Here is a 27,103-nt window from a genome sequence, read left to right on the forward strand (position 1 = left end):
TTGAGTTTCGAGGACGAAACTTTTTAAAATAGGGGGGGTGATGTGAGTCTATCAAACCGTCCAATTTTTTTTCTTTTAAAACTTCAGTAGTTAACTTTAAGTTCGAGGACGAACTTTTAGTTTAAGGGGGAGTGTATGTAACATCCGTTTTTTTAAATAATAATAATAATAAATATATAAATAAATAAATTTCAGAAATTTTAAAAATTTAAAAAATTATAATAACTCCCCATTAACAAATAACTTCCCACTTCCCCCTCTAAATCTTATAACCAGCCTCACATACTATTATAAATTAAACCAATTACCCTTGATTTCATTCACATTATTACTCACACTTCCTTTTCATCCTACAAACTTTTTCTCCATCCTCCAATTGCTTAAAATTTAATCAAGAAAAGGCAAGATTTTGATATTAAAGACAGCGAATTCGAAGATAAAGATTATTAAGAGCGTACGTTGTCTAGGATTGCGTGACAAGGTAATTCTCAACGTCCATCTAATTAGGACTATCCCGTTAGTATCATGTGCTAAGTGATAATTAATGTGGTTTAAATGGGTGCATGATTTGATATGACATTATTTTGTATGATATTATGTTTTATATATTCTCAAATTATATTTACTATTATTTTTGTCAAACTTGAATTTATAATTTTTTTTTATTTCGATAAAATTTAATGTTGGCTTCTTAAGTTTTGATGATGACTTCACTTTTAAATAAACAAACATGTTTTAGAGATTATTTTGTAGGTGAATATCCGATTTTGTTAAAATCGTTGATGGAGCCTATGACTTGGTTCGTGGAAGTTGTACGTGTATTCGAATATCCAAGAAGTTAGATAAATTCTTAGGACGTTAAAAGTAGACAGACGGTCTACTGTTCCCAAAGTTGACATCTGACAGAAGTTGTAGATGGAGACAGTACACTGTTCCTACGACGCAGGTCTGAAGAAAACATCGGCTGAAAAATTGCAAATAATTTATTTTCTGTTTTTAAGTTGATGTAACGGTTAAGAGTTAAATTAATTGCTTAATTAATTAATAAATTGGTTGGCAAAACTATTTTTAGGTTATCTAAAAATAGCCTAAGATTTATTCTTTTTGAGAAAAGATCTCCTTGTAATTAGGACTTTTTGTTTTAACTCCTATGCTATTTTTAGCTTGAAGGAACCGTTTTCCATTTTTAGCAAATGGTGACCGGATTCTATTTTTGGCATTCCACTACCTTTTTCTTTTGAGATCGTGTAAGTTAGTGGTAGGTATGCCTAAGGTAACTGACGGCTGTTCTCACTATAAATAGGAGGGACTATGCTCAAACCGAAAAGTATCCGAGAGTGTCCATAAAGGGAGATCTATTAAGAAAAATATTTTAAGCTATCTCATGCCAATTAATTTATTATATTTTTCTTAAAGCAATTATTTAATTTTTATCCTCTTGAGAATTTGGCCTTGTAAGGGTATTTGTGTGTTTTGTTGTAACTAGACTTAAGGGAAGTCTAGGGTAATAGAGAAACTTCAAGAAAAGCGTGAGAAGAGAAAGAAAAGGAGAAAGAGAAGAGAAAGAGAAATAGGCCTAGAATAGAGAAGCTTCAAGTGAAGCAAATTGTTTTATGTGAATGTAATTGATTGCCTAAAACATAGTGAGAATTTTGAAATCCCGAGGGGTCGTGGTTTTTCCTTCTTATTAGGCCAAGAAGGTTTCCACGTAAAATCTTTATCTCCTTTTATTTTTTTCATTTTAAGTTTAAGTTTTATTTTATTATGATAATTCCACAAAATTAGAGGCAAAAATCTTAAACTTAATGCACAATAATTCACCCCCCTCTTGATGCATTCGATCATCTATTTGCATTTCTACATTTATATTATTATTTTGATAACAAAATTAGATACGGTTTAAATTGGAAGAGAAATATGTATGATATCAATTCCTATTGCCACCAATTGATGTTAGAAGGGTGATTTGGAAAATGAGATTTCAGTTGGATATTCCTGAGATATATATTTATTGGGAAAAATTTATGATCATAAAATAAAATGTAAAATGTATGTTTGATTATATGTTTGTGTGCTCGCAACTAATTATTAAAATCTATTAAATCACATGAAGTGTAACACGAGAAAAATGAAGCTCTTATATTTGTTGTGATCCAAGTATAAGGGTGATGAACATGTTGTCCTGTTTGGTTAATATAGCTGCCGACAGATATTATTATTATTTCTGATACTTGATACGATGTTTGGTCTTCCTTCTATTTGTTGTGATCCAAGTAGAAGGAGTGTGCACACTAGGGTTCCCTGAGACTACTCTGCTGGCCTTGAATTATTTGGGGTGACGACCTCTTGATGAAGTAGGTATAGGGGTAAAGCTTCGGCCTACTGGCATTCTCGTTTCCTCAAATTAAAAATTGATTATGTGTTTGTCATTATTAAATATCAAATTAATAAATTGGTTTACGTGATATTATATATATTGTTTTCTCAAATTGTTTTCTTTTAAACTCAGCTATTTATTATTTGCTAAAATTGTTTTCAATTTAATTATATTTTATTTTCTTAAATCATCTTCAAACTTAATCGTTTCACGGGATGGAGTTGAAATTACTCGATTTTCTGATTTTGGGAGTTTTCCCTTGTTTTTCTTGCATTCTTATGTTGCAGGTTATTGATTGCGTGGGAATCGTGGAGTTAGGATTACCTAGAAACATAGCTTTATTGAAGTCGTATTTCAGTTTAAATTTTACCTTAAGTTGTTTAAATTTTATATGGATACAGATTACGTTTCAGTCTTTTCTTATGTTGTAAGACCCTTTGTTGGATTTAAAATTATTAAGTTATTTCGTAGTCGTTAAGCCTTACATTTATTTTATTAGAAATAGATGTGGTGGTAACACTCCCATGAGTAGGTTTTGCTTTATGTTTTTCGTTAAAGGTGCTTTATAAAGTTCGACCTATTCTGATGGTGTTACGGAAACAATCTAGTACAAGACTTGCTGTAACATTTAAGACGGAAGCCTTCCAAGAGTTGGATTATGAAAAATAATGATAGAGAAGAGAGATTACAAAATTTAAAGAGAATGAAACAAGTCTTTTTAAAATAGTGCAAAATATTTTCTGTTTCTACATCTTCACCATCTAGATCTAGCTGAATTCCTTTAATGGTGTCAGTGACCACTTAAGATGGATTTTGCTCAATTGTTCTTCAATGTAACCCAAAAGAACTAGATGCTAATGGATGTTTTATAAAAGGAACAAGTCTAAACTACAAATGTAACTAATAATGCCTTAATACTACATATTTCACATCCATCATATTAGAGAGACACTATTGTGCAGGTGTATAGCCTACAAGTGAGAAAGAAGCCGATAATGTACAGGCGCATGGGACTTGGGAGATATATAAAACATCCGTTCCCCCATAAAGTTGCAGCACAACCTACTGCCGCTGCATAGGTGATGTTGAAGGCTGATTATTTGAAGTATAAATACCAATACCAGGGGGCCGATAAAATCCACCACTTGCATTCTGGTGTTGACCTAGTTGCAGAGGAGGCTGGAGTGGCTGTGGACTTGGCGGGACAAGAGGCCGTGCAAGGTTCATGGCAACATGAGATGGCAAAGGTGGGGGAGGAGGTAGGCTGTTTCCACCATTAAATCCATAAGGCATCATATTATGCATCATGGTAGGCATCAGAGGCGGCGGAGGTGGGGGTGGAGGAGGTGGGCCCAATGAAGACGGAATGATCGACTGCAACACTTGATTGTTTGAAATTGGTTGCTGGAGATGGGTGAAATAGGGTGAGCTTCCAGCATCAAGATTTGCAGGATCTGTTCCTGATGATGGCTGTTCCAGTTTCACCCGTTTCCCAGGTGAGAAAGTGGGTAGACTAGAAGAAAATGCTGCCGTTTTCGATCCATCATTCTTTGAAGCAGCCTCTTCAGCCACAAGGGAAGAAAGGACCGAGGTAAGCATTTGCGCTGAGGATGTGAAAGAAGCAAGTTTGGCAGCAACAGCAGCGGCAGCAGCCTTTTTGCTCTCTTCATCAATTACTGCCATTGGGGCAAAAGCAGCTGTGCGTTGGCTCGGAGTTTGAGAAACTTGTTGAGCAGGAATCTGTTGACTGCCAATTGGTTGACTGAGAGGAATCTGAAGACTGCTTGCCTGCAAGCTTGGGTTATTAAGCTCTCCTGCCATTGGTGGTTCAGTCAAAACATGAACCGGTGCAGATGATACACCATGATTGTGGGATGATAGCTTTGACCTCAGGATTCCAACTTCATTAATTCGACTACGAGCAATCTGCAACACCATTGCCAATTTAGAGGCATATCTTTTGTAATAAAGAAGCAATTGATTGATGCCAAAAGCGCAAAAAAGGGTGAAGCATACAATGAAGGAGAAAAAACAAAAGAATAAATAGCCATTCTAAAAACAAAAATATGTTGAATTCTACTTGGGCATAAATTGAAAAATTACCGTGAATGATACAACCTTTTGTTAATTTTCATACAATAATACCAACTATTGATTAATCATGAATAATACCAACTTTGAGGGGTATTTTCCTAGAATAATTCCAACTTTAGTTTATTAACTAACATATCAATTTTTTTGTCTTATAATCACCTATAGTATGATTCTTTACATGCTAGGGATTTTCTAGAAAAATATCCCTTTAAGTTGATATTATTTATGGTTAATCAATAGTTGGTATTATTGTAGGAAAATTAGCAAAAGGTTGTATTATTCACGGTAATTTTTCCTAAATATTAAAAGAAAATGAATGCAACCTTTCTTACAACACAAGAATTTAGAGCACAATATTCACACCTAGGAGCCAATATACTCCCTCCAAATCATAGAGCTTGTCATTCAGTCTCCGCTTCAAGGAAGAGTAAATTTATATCTTGTACTTGGTAGTTGGTGTACATAAGATGAGGGCAGCTCCTTCGCAATCCCAGTATTTGACTGGTGCTACGCTAAAAAAGAATTCTAGTCTTCCTTCATAGAACCTACATCAGAATATGAGGAGAACTACTTTCCTCATGAGGTCTCATAGGTAATTAGCACACGATTCAACAGATCATTTCTGCTATTTAACACACATAGCAACGGATCGACTTAATTCATGTTGATCACGACAACCTAGCAAATTCAAGCTCTGTCAAAGCTATAGCATTCGTTTCCAACATCCTCAAAAGTGTACTTGGCACATTCCCATATATTTGATAGTCTTTATAATCACTGCGATATAAATTTTACCTTCTGGAGAAGCAACTCAACTGGAAAAACTTCAACTATTCCTAACATTATTTCTTCATGTTGGTAAACTCTTTAGGCATTTCTCAGTCCACATCCTATCTAATTGTTCCTTTCTTAAAAAAATAAGCCAACCGACCTGTTTAGACAGTTAATGGTGGCTGCTTCACAGAAAAATGAATATTATCCGATAATAGAATTGTCTAAAGACAAATAAAGAAGGGTTCACAAAAGAAAGGACAAACAAGAGTTCTAAACGAACAGGAAAGAGCAAGCCAATTGTAGAGGAACATGACAAAGCAAACCCTACAAATACATGTAAATAAGACTAAAGAAAGAGCCAGAACACCTTTTAAGGACTATTCATGGTTATTTCTCAATAAACAAAGTTATAATTCCCGAAAAGGAAGACCAATGATTGGCCAAAATATCATCTCTTAACAGCTCTATGCTGCCCATGCAAAGTATACCTCAACATCGCTTTACAACTTTTAACAAGTTCAAAGCATAGTGGATAATTACCCCTCTGCTGTTGATATGTTCGATATTTAACAATAACAAGAGAAATTAGGTTGACTTAAAGATGAGCTTTAAGAAAGTACAGTACATCTAAATAATACCTAGAGGACAGATACAGATTCAGAATTTAGAAATGGTTGTGGCCTTGTAGAAATGTACTGCATCAAAGGTCATTTTCACATCTTCAGCACAAAATAAAAAACAGATACATTAAATGGCTAACCACCAGGAAAGCTGCGAAGAACATATAAATCACTAGGAAGCCAAAAGGGCTCCCGCCTAGGGAAATGCAACATATTTCTCTATAGTTATTTACGACAGATATTAGATAAAGAATCAAATAATACATGGTAACAGGAAAGCTGCAGACAACATATAAATCACCATGAAGCCAAAAGGGAGCCTAGGGACATGCAACATGTTTTTTCTATAGTTATTCAGGATAGATATTGGATAAAGAATCAAATATTACATGGTAATAGATATTAAATTTTATGACTACAAGAGACAAAATGAGTCAGAGATAAGGCCAAAACAGTAGTAGGAAAAAGGCAGGAATATAAATTCTAATGCTCAAGACAAGATAGAAATCGGAATGGAGTTGGTGTTATTATGGATGAACGAACATCTAAAGATGTAGTAGACGTATACAAAAAGAAAGACAGGATTATTAAAGTGAAAATGGTATATGGTAAAGAGAGATTGAATGTCATAAGTGCCTATGCACCGTGTGCAGGGATAAAGATCAATTAAAAAGAAAACTTGGGCGGATATCGATAATATGATGCAAAATACGAATGATTCAGAAGCTCTATATCAGAGGTGATTTAAATGAGCATGTAAGGGTGTGTCATAAAGGCTACGAAAGCGTCCATTGAGGCTTTGGCTATGGAGCTAGGAATGCAGAAGAAGAATCCATTTCGGATTTTGTATTCTCATATGATTTTTTGGTTGCTAAAACATGGTTTTAACAGAGAGAAAGTCACTTGGTGACTTTTAGAACTAAGTACACGCAACATGACTGCTTTTTGTTAAGGAAGATAGATTGAGATAATTGCCCAAATTTTAAGATTCTTCCGTCAGAGTGTGTAGCCACCCATTACAAACTCTTTATCCAAAGATAAGAAAGCCAAAAAATGTATAATCAATTTAAGATTTCGCTGAGAATGTTGTTAAAAAACCTTATAAGAGATATATTTGGATGCGGAGGATACCTGAACAATTAAAACTTGCACCAGTCAAATTGTTGAGGAGATCTTAAGATTTTTAGGAGGTGCTATCTTGGTAAAGAAAATGTTGTGGAGACACAACATTCATTCCCTTAAATAAAAAAATTCTATGCGAAGGATGCATAAATCAGAGGTGTAGGGGGCTTTAAAGAACATAAATCTAAATAAAGTGTCAGGGTCAGATGGTATACTTATTGAGATATGAAGATGCTAAAGGGCGATTGGAGTAACTTAGCTAACCGGTCTATTCATCAAGATTGGAGGACTAACAAGATGCCCAATGGCTAGAGAAGTACTCTAGGGCCCATTTACAAGAAGTAGGGAGATGTCCATGATTGCTTTAACTATCGAGGAACAAAAACTCATTGGCCATACTATGAAATTATGGGAAAGAGTGATTAAGATACATATGAGGAGATGTACCAGCATATTAGAAAACCAATTTAGATTTATGCCAGGGAGATCTACAATGGATGCAATTTATCTTATGAGACAAATGATAGAGTGCTATAGGGCACGGAAAATACACTAGCACATGATTTTTATTGACTTGAAAAAATCATACGACAAAGTACCAAAAGAAGACTATTCCCAAGAAATACATTAATATAGCGCAAGATGTGTCGAGTAGTCAAGACGAATGTTGGGACAAATAGAGTGAAAACAAAGGATCTCACTCACAATTAACCTTCATCTAGACTCTGTCCTAAGCCCCTTTTTTTTCCAACAGTCCTAGATGAGATAACTCGATTAATACAAGAAGACGTGTCTTGGTGTATGTTTATGACATTGTTGTGGTAGATAAGACTAAAGAAGGGGTGAATTCTAAGTTCAAACGAAACGATGGAAACAAGAATAGGAGTCACGGGGTTCAAATAAAGTCAAAGTAAAACAGAGTACATGAAGTGTAACTTCAGAATAAACGAGATAACGAAAGGCACTATAGAGTTAGATAGAAAGAAATTGCCAAAGTACAAATACCTTAGGTCCATATTTTGGAATAGTGGGGAGATCTAACAAAATGTGACCCATAGAACTAAGTGTGAATGACAAAAAAAGAAGAGCAGCTACTGGGTGATTATAATTCAATGTGTGCCCCTAAAGCTAAAGGGCAAGTTTTATCAAACAACCATTATTTCAGGATTTGAATGCAGAGCTTTTAGAAAAGATCAAGGTAGGAAGATAGGAGTAGCAAAAATGCAAATGATTCGATAAATGCGTCATGCTTCAAGGGATAAAATTTAAAATAAAGATATAAGAAAGGGTTTAGGAGTTAGAAATATTGAGGAAAAGATGAAGGAGAATCGTTTAAGGTGATGGGCATGTGCAAAGACGGAATATTAGCGAACTGTTAAGGAAAATAGAAAGTTGGAGCTCAGAAGATTTAAAAAAAGAGGGCAAGAAAGAACGAATATGACTTGGAGGGCAAGGATTGAAAAGGATATGAAGGATCATGATAGAAAATCAAAATGAATAGAGAACAATTTACCATTAAAAATAAATATATTGATTCATGTACCCTACCATAATCCTTTGGGATTAAGGCTTTGGCATTGTTGTTATTGTTAAACTGCTACTAAATCTGTCTCTTTTTAATTGTCTCTTAGCACACAATGTATGTTATGTTCATATTAATGCAACATAATCCAATACCCACACAAGGTTGCTCATTTTATATTCTCTATTCCCTTGCTACATAAGTTAATTTAGGATGCCTCTATAACTTTGCTACTCCCCTAATTTTGGCAATGAGCACATATTCTATCTCTATCAATTACAAACTGATTTTCTTTTGTTATATCATCCACATACATCTTCCATACACTAATTTTTTGACTTATTCTCTCAGTCTACAAAAAATTGAAAAGCATTCTAACCCCTTTGTAGCAATCTTCGAGAAAGAGAAAGTAGTTAGTTGCATAAACCTTTCAATCAAAACAAGTGTAGCAGGAAATCAAAGTTACTTAAGGGGATCTTTTCAACAATTTCGCACCTGGTTCTGAGAAGTGTATTAACCTAAAGTCTACAGAGAAAAGATTCTAATTGGTTTTAGCACCACTAAATCAAAGTCTCTTTCTATCAAGCATCATACTCGATTTGATAAATGCCAAGATACTTTTAGAATAGCTATGGAACCAAATTAGAAAGCCAACATTTTGTGTTGAGGATTAGCACTAGAAACACTACCAAATGCTTCTCAAACATCCGATAAATGCAATATAATCTGACACTCATGACGAAAACTTTTCTAATGGACACACATGAAGTAACAGGAAGCACTCTCAAAAAGATAAAATGGACTTTTACCTGCAATTGGAGCCTTAGAGTCTCCAACTGTGCTTCCTGCAAGATTACAACTTATTAGCATTGGATATCACACAACCATAACTCATACAAACAGGAAAACTACTGATCCCGGTGTTTTGTCAAATATCCTTGTACAAGATTTCAGCCACATGTTTTCCTACTTTCAATTGTATCAGAAAGCTTGACCACCCCCCCCCCCCCCCCCCCCCCCCCCCCCCCGGTCTCAAAGTGACAACTTTTTTATATGAAAACATCACAAGAATGAAAACTTATGCTAGGTTACATGTAATCAATCCAAGCAAGGGACTCATTTTGAAGGTATTTGGCAAAACATTTTGCAGTAGCTGGTTCAGGATTGGAGTCCTCCAAATACATAAAACACAAGTCACATATTAAGGTTCTATGCTGTGGCACAATGCTTTAGATAATTTTCCACGACATAATGGTGAGAAAGCTGGCATCATACTTTGTTTGGGAAGGTGGTCTCATTTCCACTAAATGAGAAGAGTAAACTGCAAGTAAAGGATTAAGGGCATGGGTAAATAAATGAAAGGCCGACGATAAATGAGGTGGCATTGAGCTAATGCAATATTGGAATGTTGCTGTATTTCCAAATTACTACTAATGTTCATGGAAGCCCAACTTAACTGCTTGAAATTCAAAAGTCAGCGACACAGAATAGGGGCATATTGAAATTAACCAAACCTTTATCAAGCTGATCAATTTAGTCGGTTTTCGGTTGGGACGTTTCCGATTGGGTCCTTTTCAAATCAGGTCAATCTTGGATTAAGTTGTTTCCTATTTAACTGGACTTGAGTCAACTCAACCGGTTAAGGGTTAACTTTTTTTGTCGCGTGAATTTTGGTCACATCATTTTTTTCAGGTTAGACACTCGCAATGATGTCCCAAGAGTTTAAGAAATCAAGTTTCTATGTCTTACCTTTCCTTCTTCCACATCACATTCTCCTACCTTTCCTTCTTCCATACAACATTCTCCTATATTTCCTTCTTCCACATCACATTCCCCTAATTCATCATAACCCACGCCCGACATTTCACATTTGTTCCACAATGGAGACCTATGGCATGGTATATTGCAATGTAAATTGCAATAAGAGAATAAATGGCAAACTTCATTATTCTCGTATTGTTGTACCCCATTAATTCTTTCAAGGTACAACAATGTCCTTATATATTTAAGTCATGTTGCCTTTTACAAAAGGTTATTGTTGTAGACAAAAAATGAAAAGTCATTGATAGTGACCCAAGAAAGAAGTCTATGTTGCGGATGCTCTTATGATAAAGCGAGTCTATTTTGAGTCGGAAAATAATTGATGGGTTTATGTCACATTGAATCCAAGATGATCGCATGCTTATTATAATTTTTCTTAAAACAGAGAGCAAGTTTCTTTCCACTTATTGTTCACAAACCTTACCACATTCACTTGAAACCTCAATTGAGTAAAACGTTGATGTCTACCCTTCCTTTGACCTTTTTCATCATAAAATATCACACATATTACATCTGCAATACAAACTATTATTATGACCCACCATCGGTTTGACTAAAAGATCTATATCAAGCTTGTTAGATATATACAAAAGGCACCTTTTAAACAGATATGTAAAACAAAGTCAATACTAGATGATCCCAGCGTACAACTAATGTATTGGTCAAACAAATGTTCAACTAAATCCATCTACACTTAAAACATAGAAGGTCTTTTGCTTTGGAATGTTTTTCATCCTCATTTTATTACTTCAAATACATCCAATTTTAGGTCAGGTTGAGACAGTCTTCACTAAACACTTGGGTAGTTTGGTTTAATACAACTAGGTTTCGGAGCCATAAATTTTTGCTCTAAACACTTGTAACAGCTTGGGTCGGTTCTTGACAGGTCCAATTCCAGTTTTTATTGCCTCATTTTAATTAACTAAAAAAGCTGAAAAATAAAACAAAAGATAACTGGTAATATGGTGATGATGTACTTGATCCTGAATTGCTTCTTGCAGGAGAGAAACCAGAGTCACCCGAGTTAATTCTGCGCCTTCAAGTTGTCTGGCACATTCATGAAGGATATTTTCCTGCTCCTGCATCTCATCCGGTATTACTGTTGCTGGCTGAATTCCTGGTGCAAAGGAGAGCAAAACGTAAAATGGAAATAAATTATTCATTTGCATGAAATCATGGGTTTAAATAACATTTCAGCTAGGACTAAACAACTAATTTTTTCTTGGGGTTATTTCATATCTTAGGATGGATCTGGAGGATTATGGAAAACAACTCATTTGAGGTGATTTCATTTAAGGATAAAATTATCTATTAATGTTGTAGTTATGAAGATACTACTTTTTAAATAACTCATTTCAAATACTTTTAAAATCATATTGTTTTATGTATTCAAAAATTATCTAATAAATTCATCCATATTAAAAGTTTTATGCTCCCAAGTTACGAAGATACTACTCTAGGAAATAGCACATAGACTTTTCTATTAACCTTTTCATATCACCTTTTCCTGTAACTTTGCATATTGCAAGCCTTTTGCTTTTCAATCTTTTCATCCAAAAAATACTTTTAATGTTCCCTTCCCTCCTTCCAAACTTCATACAAGACCACTAGTCTCCCAACTTGATTTCTCAACCATAGAAGATTGAGGAATATCATTCCTCCATCATAAAAGATTAAGACCTTTTTTATAGAACAACAATGCCAAAGCATTATATCTTTTGGGGTCACATGAATTCTTCTTCTTTATTCATTTTGATTCTTTGTCGTCTGCACTTGAAAATCTAAAAGCTTTCATATCTTTTTGCACTCCTATCCTTCATGTCGTCTTCGCTCTTCCTCGTCCTCTTTTTAAGTCCTCCAAGTTTCAACTTTCTATCTTCTTTATCTACACTAATACCCCGTCATTGCACATGGTCAAACCATCTTAAACAATTCTCTTTCAACTTCTTTTTGATAATTGTGAAACTTAATTCCTTTTTTATATCTTCATTTCAAATTTATCCCTCAAGGTATGTCCGCTCATCTATCGAAGCATTCGCATAACTCTCTTCTTCCTACTATGATCCTTTCTAAAAGCCCAAAATTCTTATTATATTGTAGCAATGGTCTAATAGTCATCCGATAGAACTTGCCCTTTAGTTGTTAGGGCACACCTTGATCGCACAATATCCCAATAGTCTCTCTTCAAGTCTTCATTTTTTCCACCAGGCTTAATAAATCATATAGGTCAAATTTTGTTGGATGACCCTAGATATATGAACCAAGGTATTTGACATAAGAAATTAAATGCATTAAGCAAAATGTCAAAAAATATTTTCTTAACATTTAACCCAAGAACACATGCATATAATAATGTGAATTATAAAATATAGAAGAATATCATACTCTTGACGCGTGAATTCCACGTTGTAAAACCGGGTATTTAATACATCAAACTTATATATTAGAACGCCAAATGTCATCCCGCCATTGTTGGTCCACATGTATCGATCGGATCACCACGTATACTAGTATGGAATAAAACTACTTTCTTATTACCTTTAGGGTGTAATAAGGTGTTTTGTAAAGAAAAGACAAATCTTATGAAATTTACAATACTAATCTCATAAATGACTATATGAACAAATGCATCTTATATACATAAAGCTCATGTCTCTTCACTCTCTTCATATGCCTTAATTGAATAAATAACACGATGAAGATAAATGTACCTTCAAATGCATTACTAAGTTTCAAATGATATACTAACAATTAAAGGTGTTAAAAGAACTCAAAATGATCGACCCGAAAACGATGACCGCATCCTTTAATGGCGGGTCATTTCTAGGAAAGTATAAACTACTAAGTAAGGTCATATGTGCCGAATCGTGCAAACTAACGGGTACCAATTGACCCGTAAAAATAATAGGAAACTGGGATTTAAAAGCTGTTAAAATGACAAAACCCCTTTTTTATAACAACTCTTTGAATTTTTCCCCATTGTTGATTGTTGATTAGTTCATTGAATAAGGGTTGTGAAGGAGATCATTTCTCTTTTAAGCTTTTTTTTATAGGAGATCATTTCTCTTAATTTTCTTTTAATCTAGGAATTTTATTTTGTATTCTTTTTAAATGTTGAATTATTTTGTTGTCTGAATTTATCTTATTATAATTTTTTTTCTTTTTATTTGATATACATGATATTCAAGAGAATAGGAGTATATTTGTGTTGTGGGTTTTCCATGTTATTGATGGAATATTTCATTCTCTGGTGCTTTCTAGATTAATGGATTATTTCATTCTCTGGTGTTTTCCATGTTATTGATGCAAAAAGTAAATGGGTTTCCCATGCTAACATACCTATGTAATTTGTAAATCAAACTTGTGCTTTCTAGATTAATTTGTATATGTATAAACAGAATATTATAATATCAATCGTTTTCACAAATGTGAAATAAGTCCTGTGATATCATTTGATACGTAAATGTAAAAAACTATTCTCTCCTATTCAAAAGAAATGCCCCATTTACTTTTTGCAAACTATCCTATACATTTATTTATTCAATGATTGATATCTCTTATCATACATAACAAAAAATTATAAACAGTGGATATTAATAATCCTTGCATTGAAACGAATCAAATAATATCTCACTTGCTTAAATTATAAAAATAAATGTATGTAACTTTCTTATTGAATAGGAGTAAGTATTTGGTAAATTGGAAATATATAGAATTTCACTCATGTTAAGCTTTTATTGATAGATTATCAATAAATTTAAAGGTGTTAAAGTGTGCGAATTTAGTGTGTTATGCTAGTTATAGCCAATACTTGATTTGAAATGTGCATCAATATCATCTTTACAATTTGCTAAAATAAATTTCTAGGTCACAACATTCATATTATGCTTTAATAATTGACAAAGTGAAAACATTTTGTTGCATCAGTTGTAAAAGTAGATTTTATGAAAGGGCACCATTTCAATATTTTGGCCTAGGGCCCATGAAAACTCAAAGATGGCCCTGTCTATTGCGCGATTTTTTGCTTCTTAATTTTTGTCTTAAACAAATATTTGTAAATTGTTTAAACATTAAGGTTTGAAATTACATAATTATTATTTCAAGCAATCATTTGGTATTTAAATTCGTATTTAGAAATTTTAAGGTAGTGAATCTTTTCAATTGTTCTCACCAAATTTAGTAAGTTCAAAAGAATAGGAAAAATTACCTAGAATAATTGAACATTTTCATGATTTTCCTATAATAATCCCACTAATTGATTACCCATAAATAATCCCAACTTTAGAGGTATTTGCCTAGAGTTAACTTAGGTAACCCGATGACCAACTATAGTAGGTAATTCAGGAAAAAATAAATGAGTAAACTAAAAATTAATGAAAAATTAGAGAAAATTTTTGAAAATTTGAATAAAAATTTCAAATAATAGAAAACATCAGAATTTTTTAAAATATTCTTTAATATTTTTTTCACATTTTATTTTAGTTTATCTTTTTTTTAATAATAAAACTTGTTAGAGCAAGTCATCCGATTACTGGGTTTACTCTGGAAAAATACCCCCAAAGTTAGGATTATTCATGGTTAATCAATAGGTGGATTATTGTAGGAAAATCATGAAAAAGTTAGATTATTATAGGTAATTTTTCCAAAAAAAAAACAACATTCAACATATAATTATAGATCAATGATTTCAATTACTGCTTGAAACCATGATTGTATGAGAGAGATATGTATATGAATCTGAACGCAAAGTGATATTTGGCAAGTTGGTTTTGAGGTAAGGATACGAAGGTAAATTGGAATAAGAACTTGGTTTATAATTAATTGGAATCATTTAGAATTAGAATATAAATTGGTATTTGGTGAATTGTTGATGGACTGGGAATTATGATTTAGAACTTGGTTGTGTTATTATAAGATAGATGATAAATTAAATATTAACAATGAAGTAAGGAAATTCTTTTGTATGTTTGGTTAAGAAATTGGTAATATGAGAATGATTTGCAAGTTGGTTGTGTAGGAGGTATTATGAAAAGTGTTTTGGGATTTTTGAAATCACAATATAAATCTAGTTCATAGAATTGGTGCCTGAGTTCAATTTTTATTCATGATTTTGGTAAAAAAGAAACGTTCATAGATTGGTATATGAGTTTTAATATTGAGTGTAATGACTACTAGATGAATATGTGTGATTTGATATGATCTTAGATCCATAAAGTATTAAACATTGTGAATATGATTGAAAATTATGATTGCATTACATCTTGAGTATTATTTTGATAAAAGAATATATGATAGCAAAGTGTGAAGCTTTTGTAAATTTTTGAAATAAGTATATGAATATGAACTTAAAGAAAATTTGTACTTTGTTTATAAGTATTGTTTTGCTCAAAATTATTTATATGATATTGTTGATTATATGTTAAACATGAGACCCTTAAACCAAGAACTAAGAACATCAATGCTCAAGATAAAGTGTTAAATACTAGAGACTTGATTATAAAGAGAATATAATCAAGTATGAATCAATATCGTTAAAGATTTGATTTCAAGTCATGAATAAAGAACAAAAGGAAGTGAGATAAACGAAAGTAGAGAACTACAAGAAAGCGAAAATGTTTGCAAAAGACAAAAAAGAAAAGTCCAATGTTGTTTGGGAATGCTAACTTTATTTTTTTCGGTCATTCGGGCTTTCCCAGTGACACTGAACATGTCGATCCACTTAAGTGAGGCAAAATGCAAGTAACACCCAAGACAAAAAGTACCAGTCTAGGGCAGGGCAATGGCATTCTTTATGACCCCGTGTAAGAGTGCCTTATGGCCATGACAACCCGAGGTGGCAAGCGGTTTTGCACAAGGGGGACTTACTTGGCACGCTTGCAAACGCTAAAATTATGGGGTGACGATCTCAGACCTTCATAACCGAGTAGTTGGTTGTGAGAGGAATTAAATCACTAAAAAGACACTAATCAACCTCCTAGGACTTGTAATTAAAACTATAAAATCGAATAAAGAAAACAATTAAATAAATGTAATTACTAAAAAGTAAGCTATATGAATGTGTATTCAGCATACGTTGACTGTGTAGTTTTGTTCTTTGTACCCATCCTGGTGGGGATAGATTTTGTGATCAAGGAAGTCAGCTGCAACTCTGTAATCAACAAAGTTAAGTTCATCCAATTTTATAAATAAAATTTAAGTTACGTAAAACTCTAGTTTAAATTTATTCTAGTATTTTTATTGGTGGTTTAATGAAAAATTATCCACCCTGTGAGGTGTTTTGGACTTTAATGAACGGTGTTTTGAAATAATTCGTTACAAACTTACTGAGTAACTTCTTTAAGTCAAGAAAAAAATTTGGGATATCCAATTTACAAAAAAAACTTTGTTGGATATTCTGCAAAAACCTATGTATTGAAAATTGTTTTAATATTTACTTGTAATGTTATTTCTTTAAATATTTTAAATGGTTTAAACTCTGAAATTCAAATTCTAAAGTAGTCGTTAGATGTGAGTGATTGATTATATAGCTTGACTAAAGTATTAAGCTTTTGCATTAATTCTAATAAATCTTGTTGGTTAATACATCTTTTCTTCTACAAAAGAAGATGTCGTAGGTGTAGACAAAATAATGAAGCAACAGGGAATATATGGTCACGATTAAAGGTTTTGGTATTCGAATTAGTATTAATGTATTTTAGTTATCATGAACAATAAATGAGTTATGCAGATGTAAACGAGCTATCTAGAAGAGATTGGGATAATATTAACATAGTTAGATAACTTTCCAGGTATACTATTGAGATTTCTTCATTAAAAAAATATTTTCTAAATTAAAAGAGAAGTTATCTGGATCAAAAAAAAAAAAAAAGCCACTTAAGAAATTCTAAAACTAATGCGCATAATATGGGGCAAGGACTAGAAAAAATTATGAACCTTACTCATAAAGCTTGAGTTATATGCATTTGCAAAAAAAAGAATTGAGGTTGTCGGTTTGTGGCCTATTTTCGTTGATGCATGGGTGTTCAATCGTGTTAGATACTTATGGGCAGTATATGTGCCAGGTAGATTGCAAAAAAGTGTCTAGACAACCTAAATAGATTGATGAAACATGGGTCCAGAAGAACAAATGAATAAGCTCAAAGACTGAGACGGGTTATTTATTCTATCTCAATGAGTACGCTTTTAAAGTTAAACATCTAGGACTTTCATAGGTTGAAGCCGGACATAAAAAAACACAAAATTTGTGCCAGAGGTTGATAATACCCAGCTGACATATCACAATATGATAAGAGGTTGAAGTCACAGCTTGAGTCATAACTCATGAACTGGGGTACGGTACCAAAGTATGTATAGGGCATACAGGATAGATCCACATTGCACAATGTACAATGTTCTTACCTATCGTCTAGAAAAGACGCAAAGTTAACTCATACAGTAATCCACCTAAGACAAATATAACCCAGTGAAATTGACATACCTTGACTGCTGATATTTTCTACTTCCTTCAGCATTCTTTCAACAGAATGTACAGCTACATTGCATTTACCCATTATATGCTCTTCATTCGAACATTCATCATGGACACAATGAAATGCTGAAACAATCTTTTCAGGAAATCCTCCAACAGCCAATTTCTAAAAAACATGATGAATTATCAGCAGAGTTGCTTACAAAAAAAATTATAAACTAAAAGTTAGAGGAGAGAACAAATAAACACAGAAACTGACAATCCTCATTGACTGTGCATCCTTCTTCACAATTTTGATAGGATTGGCAACGTTTTCATTGCTGACTTGTGGAGCAGGTTCGTTTGTCTTGTTGGTCATGAGTTCATCTCTAAGACTCTGAGCACGAGATCCAAAAACCTTTCTTTCTTCCCATATTTCAACCTACAACATAGTGAAAAGTGGCACACAACAGACAGAAACTTTTCTAAGTAAATAACTAACATCAAGACTATACTCTAACTTGTATACAACAAGTTCCCGAACATTTCATACGTGTTGAAACATTTTAATGAGGAAGTTTGTTTTCACTCTCTTAACATGTTCTATTTGCTTCCAAATCTTGGTTAAAGTAGATAGTTTTCTATACCTAGGGTCTAGAGAGGCATTAAAAGACAAACTCATGTACCATCTTAAATGTATCAAAGAGAACATTGATTTGTCTCTATGAACAGCTGTAAGCTAAACTAAACACATCACAAATAAAGTACCACCCTATACATGAAAAGGCGAGTTAGACAAGAAACCCACCCTAGTTTGAGGATAGGGCATATAAATTCACGAAGTAGCCGCGATTGCAGTAACGATTGCGATGTCACGGACACTGAACCTTGTACCTTGCACTGTCAAGACACATATTGGGGATATTGCAATGTGAATTATTAACTTGAAAAATATTCATTTTATCATAGGGGTTCATTCAAATTAAAGTTAATAATAAATTAGTACCTAATCCATATTAAATGAACGACTTTATTGTTACTCCATTGTTTTAAGTCACAGGTAAAGTTACGAAGTTTTGCAAAATGGTAATCTTAAATATGTCATGAGGCAGCCATTATTTGATGGAACAACCCCATTTTTATACCATGGTTTAGGATTACAAAAAAAAAATATGAAAAATCCAGTTAGGCCTACTCTTGCAAAAAATCGGCCACTAATCTTGTAGCAACCTGGAACTTGCAAGGACTTGAACGAATCCCATTAATTTACAACGATGATGCCAATAAATTCTAACACATATGAGCAAATTGGATGAAAAATTTATATTACTTATTTAGCAAGGTCTAACATGTATATGGTGGTCACAAAATGCTACTAAAGATGACTTTCCATCAACAGTTACCTGCGCATAAATGGCAATCCAACTCTTTAGGGATCTAATGTTATGTTAACAAGAACTAAGGTCCAAATGGAAGATCTCCTAATTTCAAATTAGAGGATAATACCAATTTGAAAACAGAAAGAGAACAAATACTCAACCTGGGAACCAAATGATCAACAAAAATCAAGGCAAAGAATGAAGAAGAGGGAAGCGCTCTAATTATGACCACAATGAGAATATATAGTTAGCTAATAACTATGGATCATTCATGCACATGTTCAAAGGCTCCAATCGCAAGATATTCATGTTATTCTATTAAACCACAACAAGAAATAGTTTTATAATCAGCAACACCTACATTTGGTGCTAAAAACAAAGCTCCATATCATATGGTAAACATGCATCTCTTGCATGAAACAAAACAAACACTAACATGATTCTATTAAGGATATCTTTTGGAAAAGAGAACAGAAACAAGTCTTCTCTACAATTTATTTTCACTTATTTTTTGAAAAATAGTTCAAGTATAAGGTCCAATAGTTTTAACAATGGTTTCCCAAATGTGGTACACAATAACGTTACATTTTGAAGTTTTAGATAAAATGAATTCACCCTAAGCAACTAAAAAGATATAAACACAAAAAGAAAACATATAACAAGAAAGTTTGCAACTCAACAGCTATGGATTTTCATAGAACATCTACAAAATGCAAAAAGGTAGCAAAATAGAGGCCATTTACACCTTTGAAGAAGAAAACGTTTACTGAATTTTAACATCGGTGTTATCTAGTTATGTTGGAAAGATGCATCTATTAAAAAAAGATTGTATTTGGGACACAAGCTAGTTGGAAACGGATAATTCTATTGTCTAAAAAAATTAATAGAACAATTGAGAATTTAAGATTCATAGTTACCTACGCAATATGGTTTGCAACGTGGGACAAGACGTACCTTTGGAGAAAAAGGTTTTTTTTTGGTATTATAATCAGAAGACAAAAAAAAATTAGACTAAGAAAAGCGAAAAAAAATAAAATGAAAAAGCAAGACAAAAATAATATGAATCGCGTGATATGTATACTGTACATGAGGGTGTTTGTTTGTACTCTTCTAGAGTAATTAGCCAAGCCCACTAAAAAGTGTCTTTACAATATTAAAACCAAATAAGAGTAAGAAAGAGTAAGCGTCAATTAATCAGGCAGCCTGCACAATCTTTTCATCTTCTTTCCTTTTTCTCTTCTCCCCATGAAAACCTGAGAGAAACATCTTACTTTTTTGAGTTTCTCTAATAATAAGAACGATCTTCACTCATTTGTGCTCCGTGAGTCGGGATGCGGTTACTGGTGATCTAGGTCGCATTTGACCCGCAATCCAGGACAAGCGATCCCAATCGTGTAACGGGGCTCCGTACCATGTTACATGTAACTAAGTGAAGAGTTTTCCCCCATCGGGAGGAGCGTTATAATTAGGAAAACTCTAGTTAGCTTGACAACTAGACTCTATTTTCTTGTCTTAAAGCTTCTGGTAAGTGAAATGTCAAGGACTGGGCAGTTAAAAGCCTAGAACAAACATGACAATCTCCTCAAAGCAAGACAGCTTGTAGGTGAAACAGCATTACTAGCTTACTGCTATCATTAACTGTAGGTCGATGGAGGATTGCCTTATAACAAGCTCTTTTGGTGTTTCAAGGAAATTCTTGCAATAAGAGGTTCGACATGTCTATCTGGAAAGCTTATAAGGTCTTGAATTCTACATGCTAAGGTAACATGGAGAAGGCTGGTCTTTGGTAACTCATTCCTAGAGCTGTATTTATTCATTGGTTACATGCATAAGAAAATATTTAAAAAGCACATTGTTAAGACTTGAAATATTATTTGAATCTTAATTTTCATCTTTGAAAGAATGTCGAGAGAATATTGTTGACCTATTCTTTGTGCAGTCATATTCAATAGAAATCTGGTTCGGGATTCAGAAGATTTAGTGTGATAGACAACCTCAATGTGCGTTGTTGTTTAGCTTTCTAGGAAGAATTTTAAAGCTAAATCCAAAGCTACAAATGATTTGTATTAGAACTGCTAAGATTCAGCTAGGAAGTTCAAGAAATTTGGCAAGGCTAAAGTAGTATTTTGTCGAAGTCTCTTTTCCTAAACCCTTCCCAGAAGATGGGAGGAAGTTTGACAGTGGTGTTGTTTGCTTCTCATTTGTTACTTCATTGCAATTGGTAGTTGCAGCTAGGGGTGTTCAAAAAAACCCAACCCGGTTGACCCGACCCACTGACCCGCCGACCCGCCTCATAAATGGCGGATCAAATCCTAAAATAAGTTATAAACTACGGGTCTGGTACCCAACCCGACTTAACCGGGTCAGATCATGGGGCCGAAAATAAATATCAGTGGGTACCTGCTGACCCACTTTTAAAGGAGTTGTTTTATTTTTAGGGTTTCAGATAGCCGCTTCATAAATGCCATTTTCATTTTTCAAATTAGTATTCTTCAATTCCTGACTTTTCAGAAACTTGTTTGCTCCAATTTCTCATTTCCTTTTCAGTATCTAGTTTCCTTCAATTTTTAGTCTCAACTCTAAGGTATTTATTATCACTATTTTGTCTCATTTTGTCCTTCAATTTGAGTCACATCTCCGTCACTTTTTTCTCTCTTTTTTCGTTTTGTTCATCATTATTCTTGTACTGATAATGTTTTCTTTCATGATTTTATTCTTGATTTTAGTCTTCGTTACGTTTTGTTCTTATTTTTCATCTGGTCTTGATTTCGTTTTATTATTTGTGATTTTGATTTCTTGCTCTTGTTTTCATTCATGATTTGTTCTTGATATCAGTCATTATTTCGTTTTTCATGTTTAGTTCTTGATTTCGGTTTGTTGTTACTTTTTATTTGGTCTTGATTTCATTTTATTATGTGTTGATTTGATTATTATTTGTTCTTGTTTTCATTTTTGAATCTGTTCTTGATTTCAGTTTTAGCTTCATTTTGTTTGTTGTTCTGTTCTAAAGTTTTGTTATTTTGTTATTTTGATTTCATTCTTTATTTCGTTTTTTATGTTTTCGTATTAGACTGTGTTTTTACTTTTTACCGTGTTTTTGTTGTGTTATTTTGTTGATTTCAGTTGACTTTTTTAGTTGATTTTGTTTTAACGTGTTATTTTGTTGTTTTGATTTCGTTTTATCAAGTGTTAACGTGTTACTTTGTTAATTTCAGTGGAATCTTTTGGAAGATAAATTTGAGTAAAAACTGTGTTTTTAGAAAATGTCGACAATCGGAGACTATAACAAGGATTTTATTACTTCCTTCCAACTCCGAGGAGGAATCTGAATCTGAACTGAAGACAATAGCAAGAATTTTGTTTGGACTCTTGCAAAAAAACTATTGTAATTGTGGATTGTGGATCAGACTATGGTTTGTAATGTTTGGGACTTTTAACATTATATGTTCCTTTTGAGTTTTGAGCATTAGTAGCTTTATAACAGCTGAATTTTGAATGTTGATAAATGGTTATTGAATTATATTGATGTCTTGAAGTCGAAGGCTAAACATTCCCAATAAAATTCTACCAAAAAGTACAATTAAATTTCTAAAATTCTGCTGTATAACTACCAATAAAATCTGCCCAAAAAATTACAAAAAAAACCGGGTACCTGGACAAATTGGGCCGGGACACGGGCCGTTTAAAAAGGTACCCGACTAACCGGGTACCCGCTAATGAACACCCCTAGTTGCAGCTGTACTTTATCTTTATTGGTGATGAATCATTACTTGTTTTCCAAAAACTAGATTAAAAATACACTGACTATCCTTGTCCCAAAGCCAAAACACTTCTTCAAAATGACTATGCAAATCAGAAGGGGAATTTAAAAATCAGCAACAATACCTGACGGTATTGGAAAAAAGACATTGAATTAAAAAATCATGTGTAAAATGTTGTTAAAAGTAATGAAGCCGGTCAAATTACCATTCACTAAAAGGTTACCATATGTCACACTACGGGATCCTATCTCATAAGGCACAGGCCCACACCCCATAATTACCTATAAAAGAAGGTGGAATAGGTCAGCAGCCAAGAAAAAGGGATAGATCATCAAAGGGGAAGCATTAGTGTTATAAACTGAAGATGACACATTTTATTAGTGAGGGTATTTTTGTAACTAACAATTTTATTTTACGGGTATTATTGTATTTAGCGCTATTATGCCGTTGCCTTTATATACCTAACGTTATACATACTGGATTGCATGCATTAGCTATTTTCTGAAATAAAACCCTTGGAGCCTGGCAGTAGCTCAAATCTGCCTGAACATTTTCATAAATCTCGTTCTTGTTCTCTATTGAAAATACGCCAAACTCGATTCGTTACATTCTTCTCTGTCTCTTTCCTCTTCATCCACCTCAATTAACACACTAAATTCCTCTTTTTGCATTCATGGTTACTAGACCATTTCCCATCACACCTAAAACAAAGTCCCTTGGCTCTTTTCCTCTCATCTCTTACTCAGTCAGCCTCTAGATCTTTACTCCAGTTTGATATACTTGGTTTGATTGGCTGTTTTGATTGGTGGTATTTTTTGAGTTTAAGGAAGAACCTTGTGGGTTGATACTATGATAAGTAGGGTGGGTTGTGAGCCTCGGTAAAACGGTTACGTGGGTATTTATTTGTGGCTGCGTATCTTGTTCCTAACCAAGATTTGGTTCCAAGCTATGTAACCTGGACTCGGGTACGGGTATCGGATACGGATGTGGATCCTAGAATCCGATACGTTATTTTTAGAATTTTAGGATACAAGGACACCGTCCTAGTTTTGGATACGGGTACGGGGATACCGAAAAATTAAAGAAATCAAATGATATATATATTAATGCTTAAAAATTACATAAAGATATAAATATTTTATATAAGGAAATTCTGTTAGGTGTATATATTACTTATAGTAAATAAAAATAAAATGTGTAGGAGCAATTCTTATGTTTAAATATCTTGATTGGAAATCAGAGTTTAAAACAAAAGATTGACAAAATAGTGAGGAAGAGAGAAATATATGGCAGGTCTAGTTCTCTGTCAATTGAAAAACAACAAGTAAAGTTTTATAACTAGTTACTTAGTGTTAAAAAAACATAAAAAATAAACAAAAGGCTAACACATATAGCTGTCACCAGCCTGTTAGTCATTATCACAGTCTCTTTACCCAACTTTTATCATTTTGAAATATTTCAAGATCTCTAGTAGAGAGAGAAAAAATTTCAAAACAAAGTTTATTCAGTAGAAGAATGAAATCAAGATGATGGAAAAACTATGAAATTATCAACAATAAAATGATTATGGTGGAATTTCGATCAAAAGCCCTAAATTTCCAACCTTAATAGTTAAGGTGAGATTGAAATTTCAGATCTAGGGTTTTAAAAGAATTGCAAACCCTAATAATGGCAGTATAACTATTATCTTTCCACTCTACTTTTCACCTACCATACCCATGTTTGGCCAGCCGTATCGAACATGTGTCCAGCACTGGTATCCGTACCGGCCGTACCAGATACCGATGAGGCGGCAAAATCGGCGAGTCCGAGTAACAGAGATTGCAAGTTTCTGATCAATTCTATCAGCCATGGTGTCTTCCAAGGTATTGGACCCAAGACCCTTAATTCCTTCTTGATGTTTTCTTTAAGCCCTTGCAAGAAAGCCCCATCATTGCTTAGGGTAATTGATGCAGATGGGAAGAAAACATCAGGAAAGAATTAAGGATCTTGGGTCTGAATACCTGGGAAGACACCATGGAATGGGCCGAGAGAATTGATCAAAAACTTGCAATCTATGTTACTCGGACTCGTCGATTTTGCCGCCTCACCGGTATCCGGTATGGCCGGTACGGATACCAGTGCTGGACACCCATCCGATGCGGCTGGCCAAACATGGGTACGGTAGGTGAAAAGCAGAGAGGAAAGATAACAGTTGAACTGCCATTATTAGGGTTTGCAATTCTTTTAAAATCCTAGATTTGAAATTCAAATCTCACCTTAAAAATTAAGGTTGGAAATTAAGGGCTTTTGATCGGACTTCCACCATAATTATTTTATTGTTGATAATTTCAAAGTTTTTACATCATCTTGATTTCATTCTTCTACCGTATAAACTTTGTTTTGCAATTTTTTCTCTTTATACTAGAGATCTTGAAATATTTCAAAATGGGTAAAAGTTGGGTAAAAAGACTGTGATAATGACTGACAGGCTGGTGACAGCTATATGTGTTAGCATTTTATTTATTTTTTATGTTTTTTTTACACAAGTTTTCTATATCTCCATGATCCTCCCTGATGGCTATTTGCATAATGGTTATTTCCTTCTTCCCCATTCTGCATATTTCTCTATTTTCTTTATTGTTGTGTTCATTTCGGCTTTCCCCAGAATGTTCCCCTCTTTCCGGAAGCTTTGACTAACCCTCCACCAAGACATTCAAAATCTCTTCCATCAAGTCTTGTTTCTTTCCATATATTCTTCCATGGCTGAACCTTCTGTGAGACTTTGATTTGAAATTTTCCCCTACAAACTTTCCATTTCATGTTCCATTGGTTTTATGCGTTGAAGATTTATGGGGTTTCCTATGAGATCTCTCGATGCTCTAGTACTAGAATATAACGAATCGAGTTAGGCATGTTGTCAATAGAAATAAAAAACGAGATTTATGAAAATGCTTACGCATGGCTCCTAAAGGTTTTATTTCAGAATATAAATGATGCCTATGATCCAGTACAACATTAGGTATAAAAAGGCAATGACTAATAGCGCCAATTACAATAATACCCCTAACATAAAAGTGAAATTACAAAAATACCCCTCACTAATAAAACGTGTCATCTCCTGTGATGTTTCTCCTTTGATAATTTGTCCCTTTCTTTTGGTTGCTGACCTATTCAACCTTCTTTTATAGGTAATTAGGGGGTGTGGGCATGTTCTTTCAGAGGGTGGATACTGTAGTGTGACACTATTAAAAAAATTCTAACTAAATGATGAAACACATCTGTAAACATGGAAAGATGTCAATAATATCAGTGAATGTCCAAGTGAAGCTTTTGCATATGTCAACAAAAAAACAATAGCATATTCTTAAGGGAGTAGGCCAGTAAGTTGTATGAAGGTCACTCACTCAAATCCTATAGAACTTCACTCCACAAGTGATAAAATCATTATTCCCCGTAGAAAGCAGCACATACCCATAGAACTTATTCCTCCCATCTTATCACATTTTTATCAGTTGTCACACGAAAAAGATAATAAAACTACGGGGGTCTATTGATACACATTTAGATTTAAAGTTTACGGAAAGTGCTGCAAAAAAAAAAGAACAAGGGAAGCATATTACAAAAAGTGACAACAATTGAAGAAAGAATGTTACAATGTGTAAACAGCCAGATTTTCTTAACACAACACTCACAATCCAATTAAGAAAAGAGTAAAAGAAAGTGCCCACAAGACCTTTTCATCCCACGAAAAGATGATGTTGAAACAAGATGACGCCACTAGGCATATAGGTCCTCTGTTAGGTAAGATAGATCAACTTTGAGGGACACACGGAGATGGGGGAGTAACCGAACTCTAAAGAACATCCAGATGTTGTCACCATCTATACAATTCCTCTTTTAGGTAGGGTACACATGTCATGATTTAAGGACGCAAAGAGATTGACTTCCCATGAGTCTCTAAACGAAAGATGAGATTTTTAGCCCTAGTACCTCTTCATGTAAAAGAACTACAGTAGTTTTAAAATATCTTTTTTATATGTATTCAAGATTTCAACATAGTATTGCTTTTAAAAAATTGACTAGAGTAGATGACGATGACATTTAGATGAAGATGGAAAATGAAAAAATAATGGTGGATGAACAAAGGAGAATCTTGTTGCGTTGATCCAAAGATACTACATGTTGTTATGAAGGAATACTCAGA

At 33.7% G+C, this 27,103-nt stretch overlaps 1 protein-coding gene across 4 annotated transcripts in view; it reads right to left on the minus strand.

Annotated features, from left to right (window-relative positions):
- Positions 1-2,953: 2,953 nt before the first annotated feature.
- LOC130818743 (uncharacterized) overlaps positions 2,954-27,103 on the minus strand; it is a 30,329-nt gene continuing 6,179 nt past the window's right edge. Inside the window, exons 4-8 of one of the 4 annotated variants that reach the window (XM_057684936.1) lie at positions 18,058-18,219; positions 17,808-17,964; positions 11,308-11,447; positions 9,319-9,354; positions 2,960-4,303 (exon numbers count right to left, since the gene is read on the minus strand). In XM_057684936.1, the coding sequence (XP_057540919.1) occupies positions 3,440-4,303; positions 9,319-9,354; positions 11,308-11,447; positions 17,808-17,964; positions 18,058-18,219 (1,359 nt within the window). In that variant the 3' untranslated portion in view covers positions 2,960-3,439. Of the gene's footprint in view, positions 4,304-9,318; positions 9,355-11,307; positions 11,448-17,807; positions 17,965-18,057; positions 18,220-27,103 lie in introns of all 4 variants that reach the window. The other 3 variants (XM_057684935.1, XM_057684934.1, XM_057684937.1) reach the window with 3 other exon arrangements.

Source organism: Amaranthus tricolor, chromosome 7, assembly GCF_026212465.1.
Source record: "Amaranthus tricolor cultivar Red isolate AtriRed21 chromosome 7, ASM2621246v1, whole genome shotgun sequence".
NCBI lineage: Eukaryota > Viridiplantae > Streptophyta > Magnoliopsida > Caryophyllales > Amaranthaceae > Amaranthus > Amaranthus tricolor.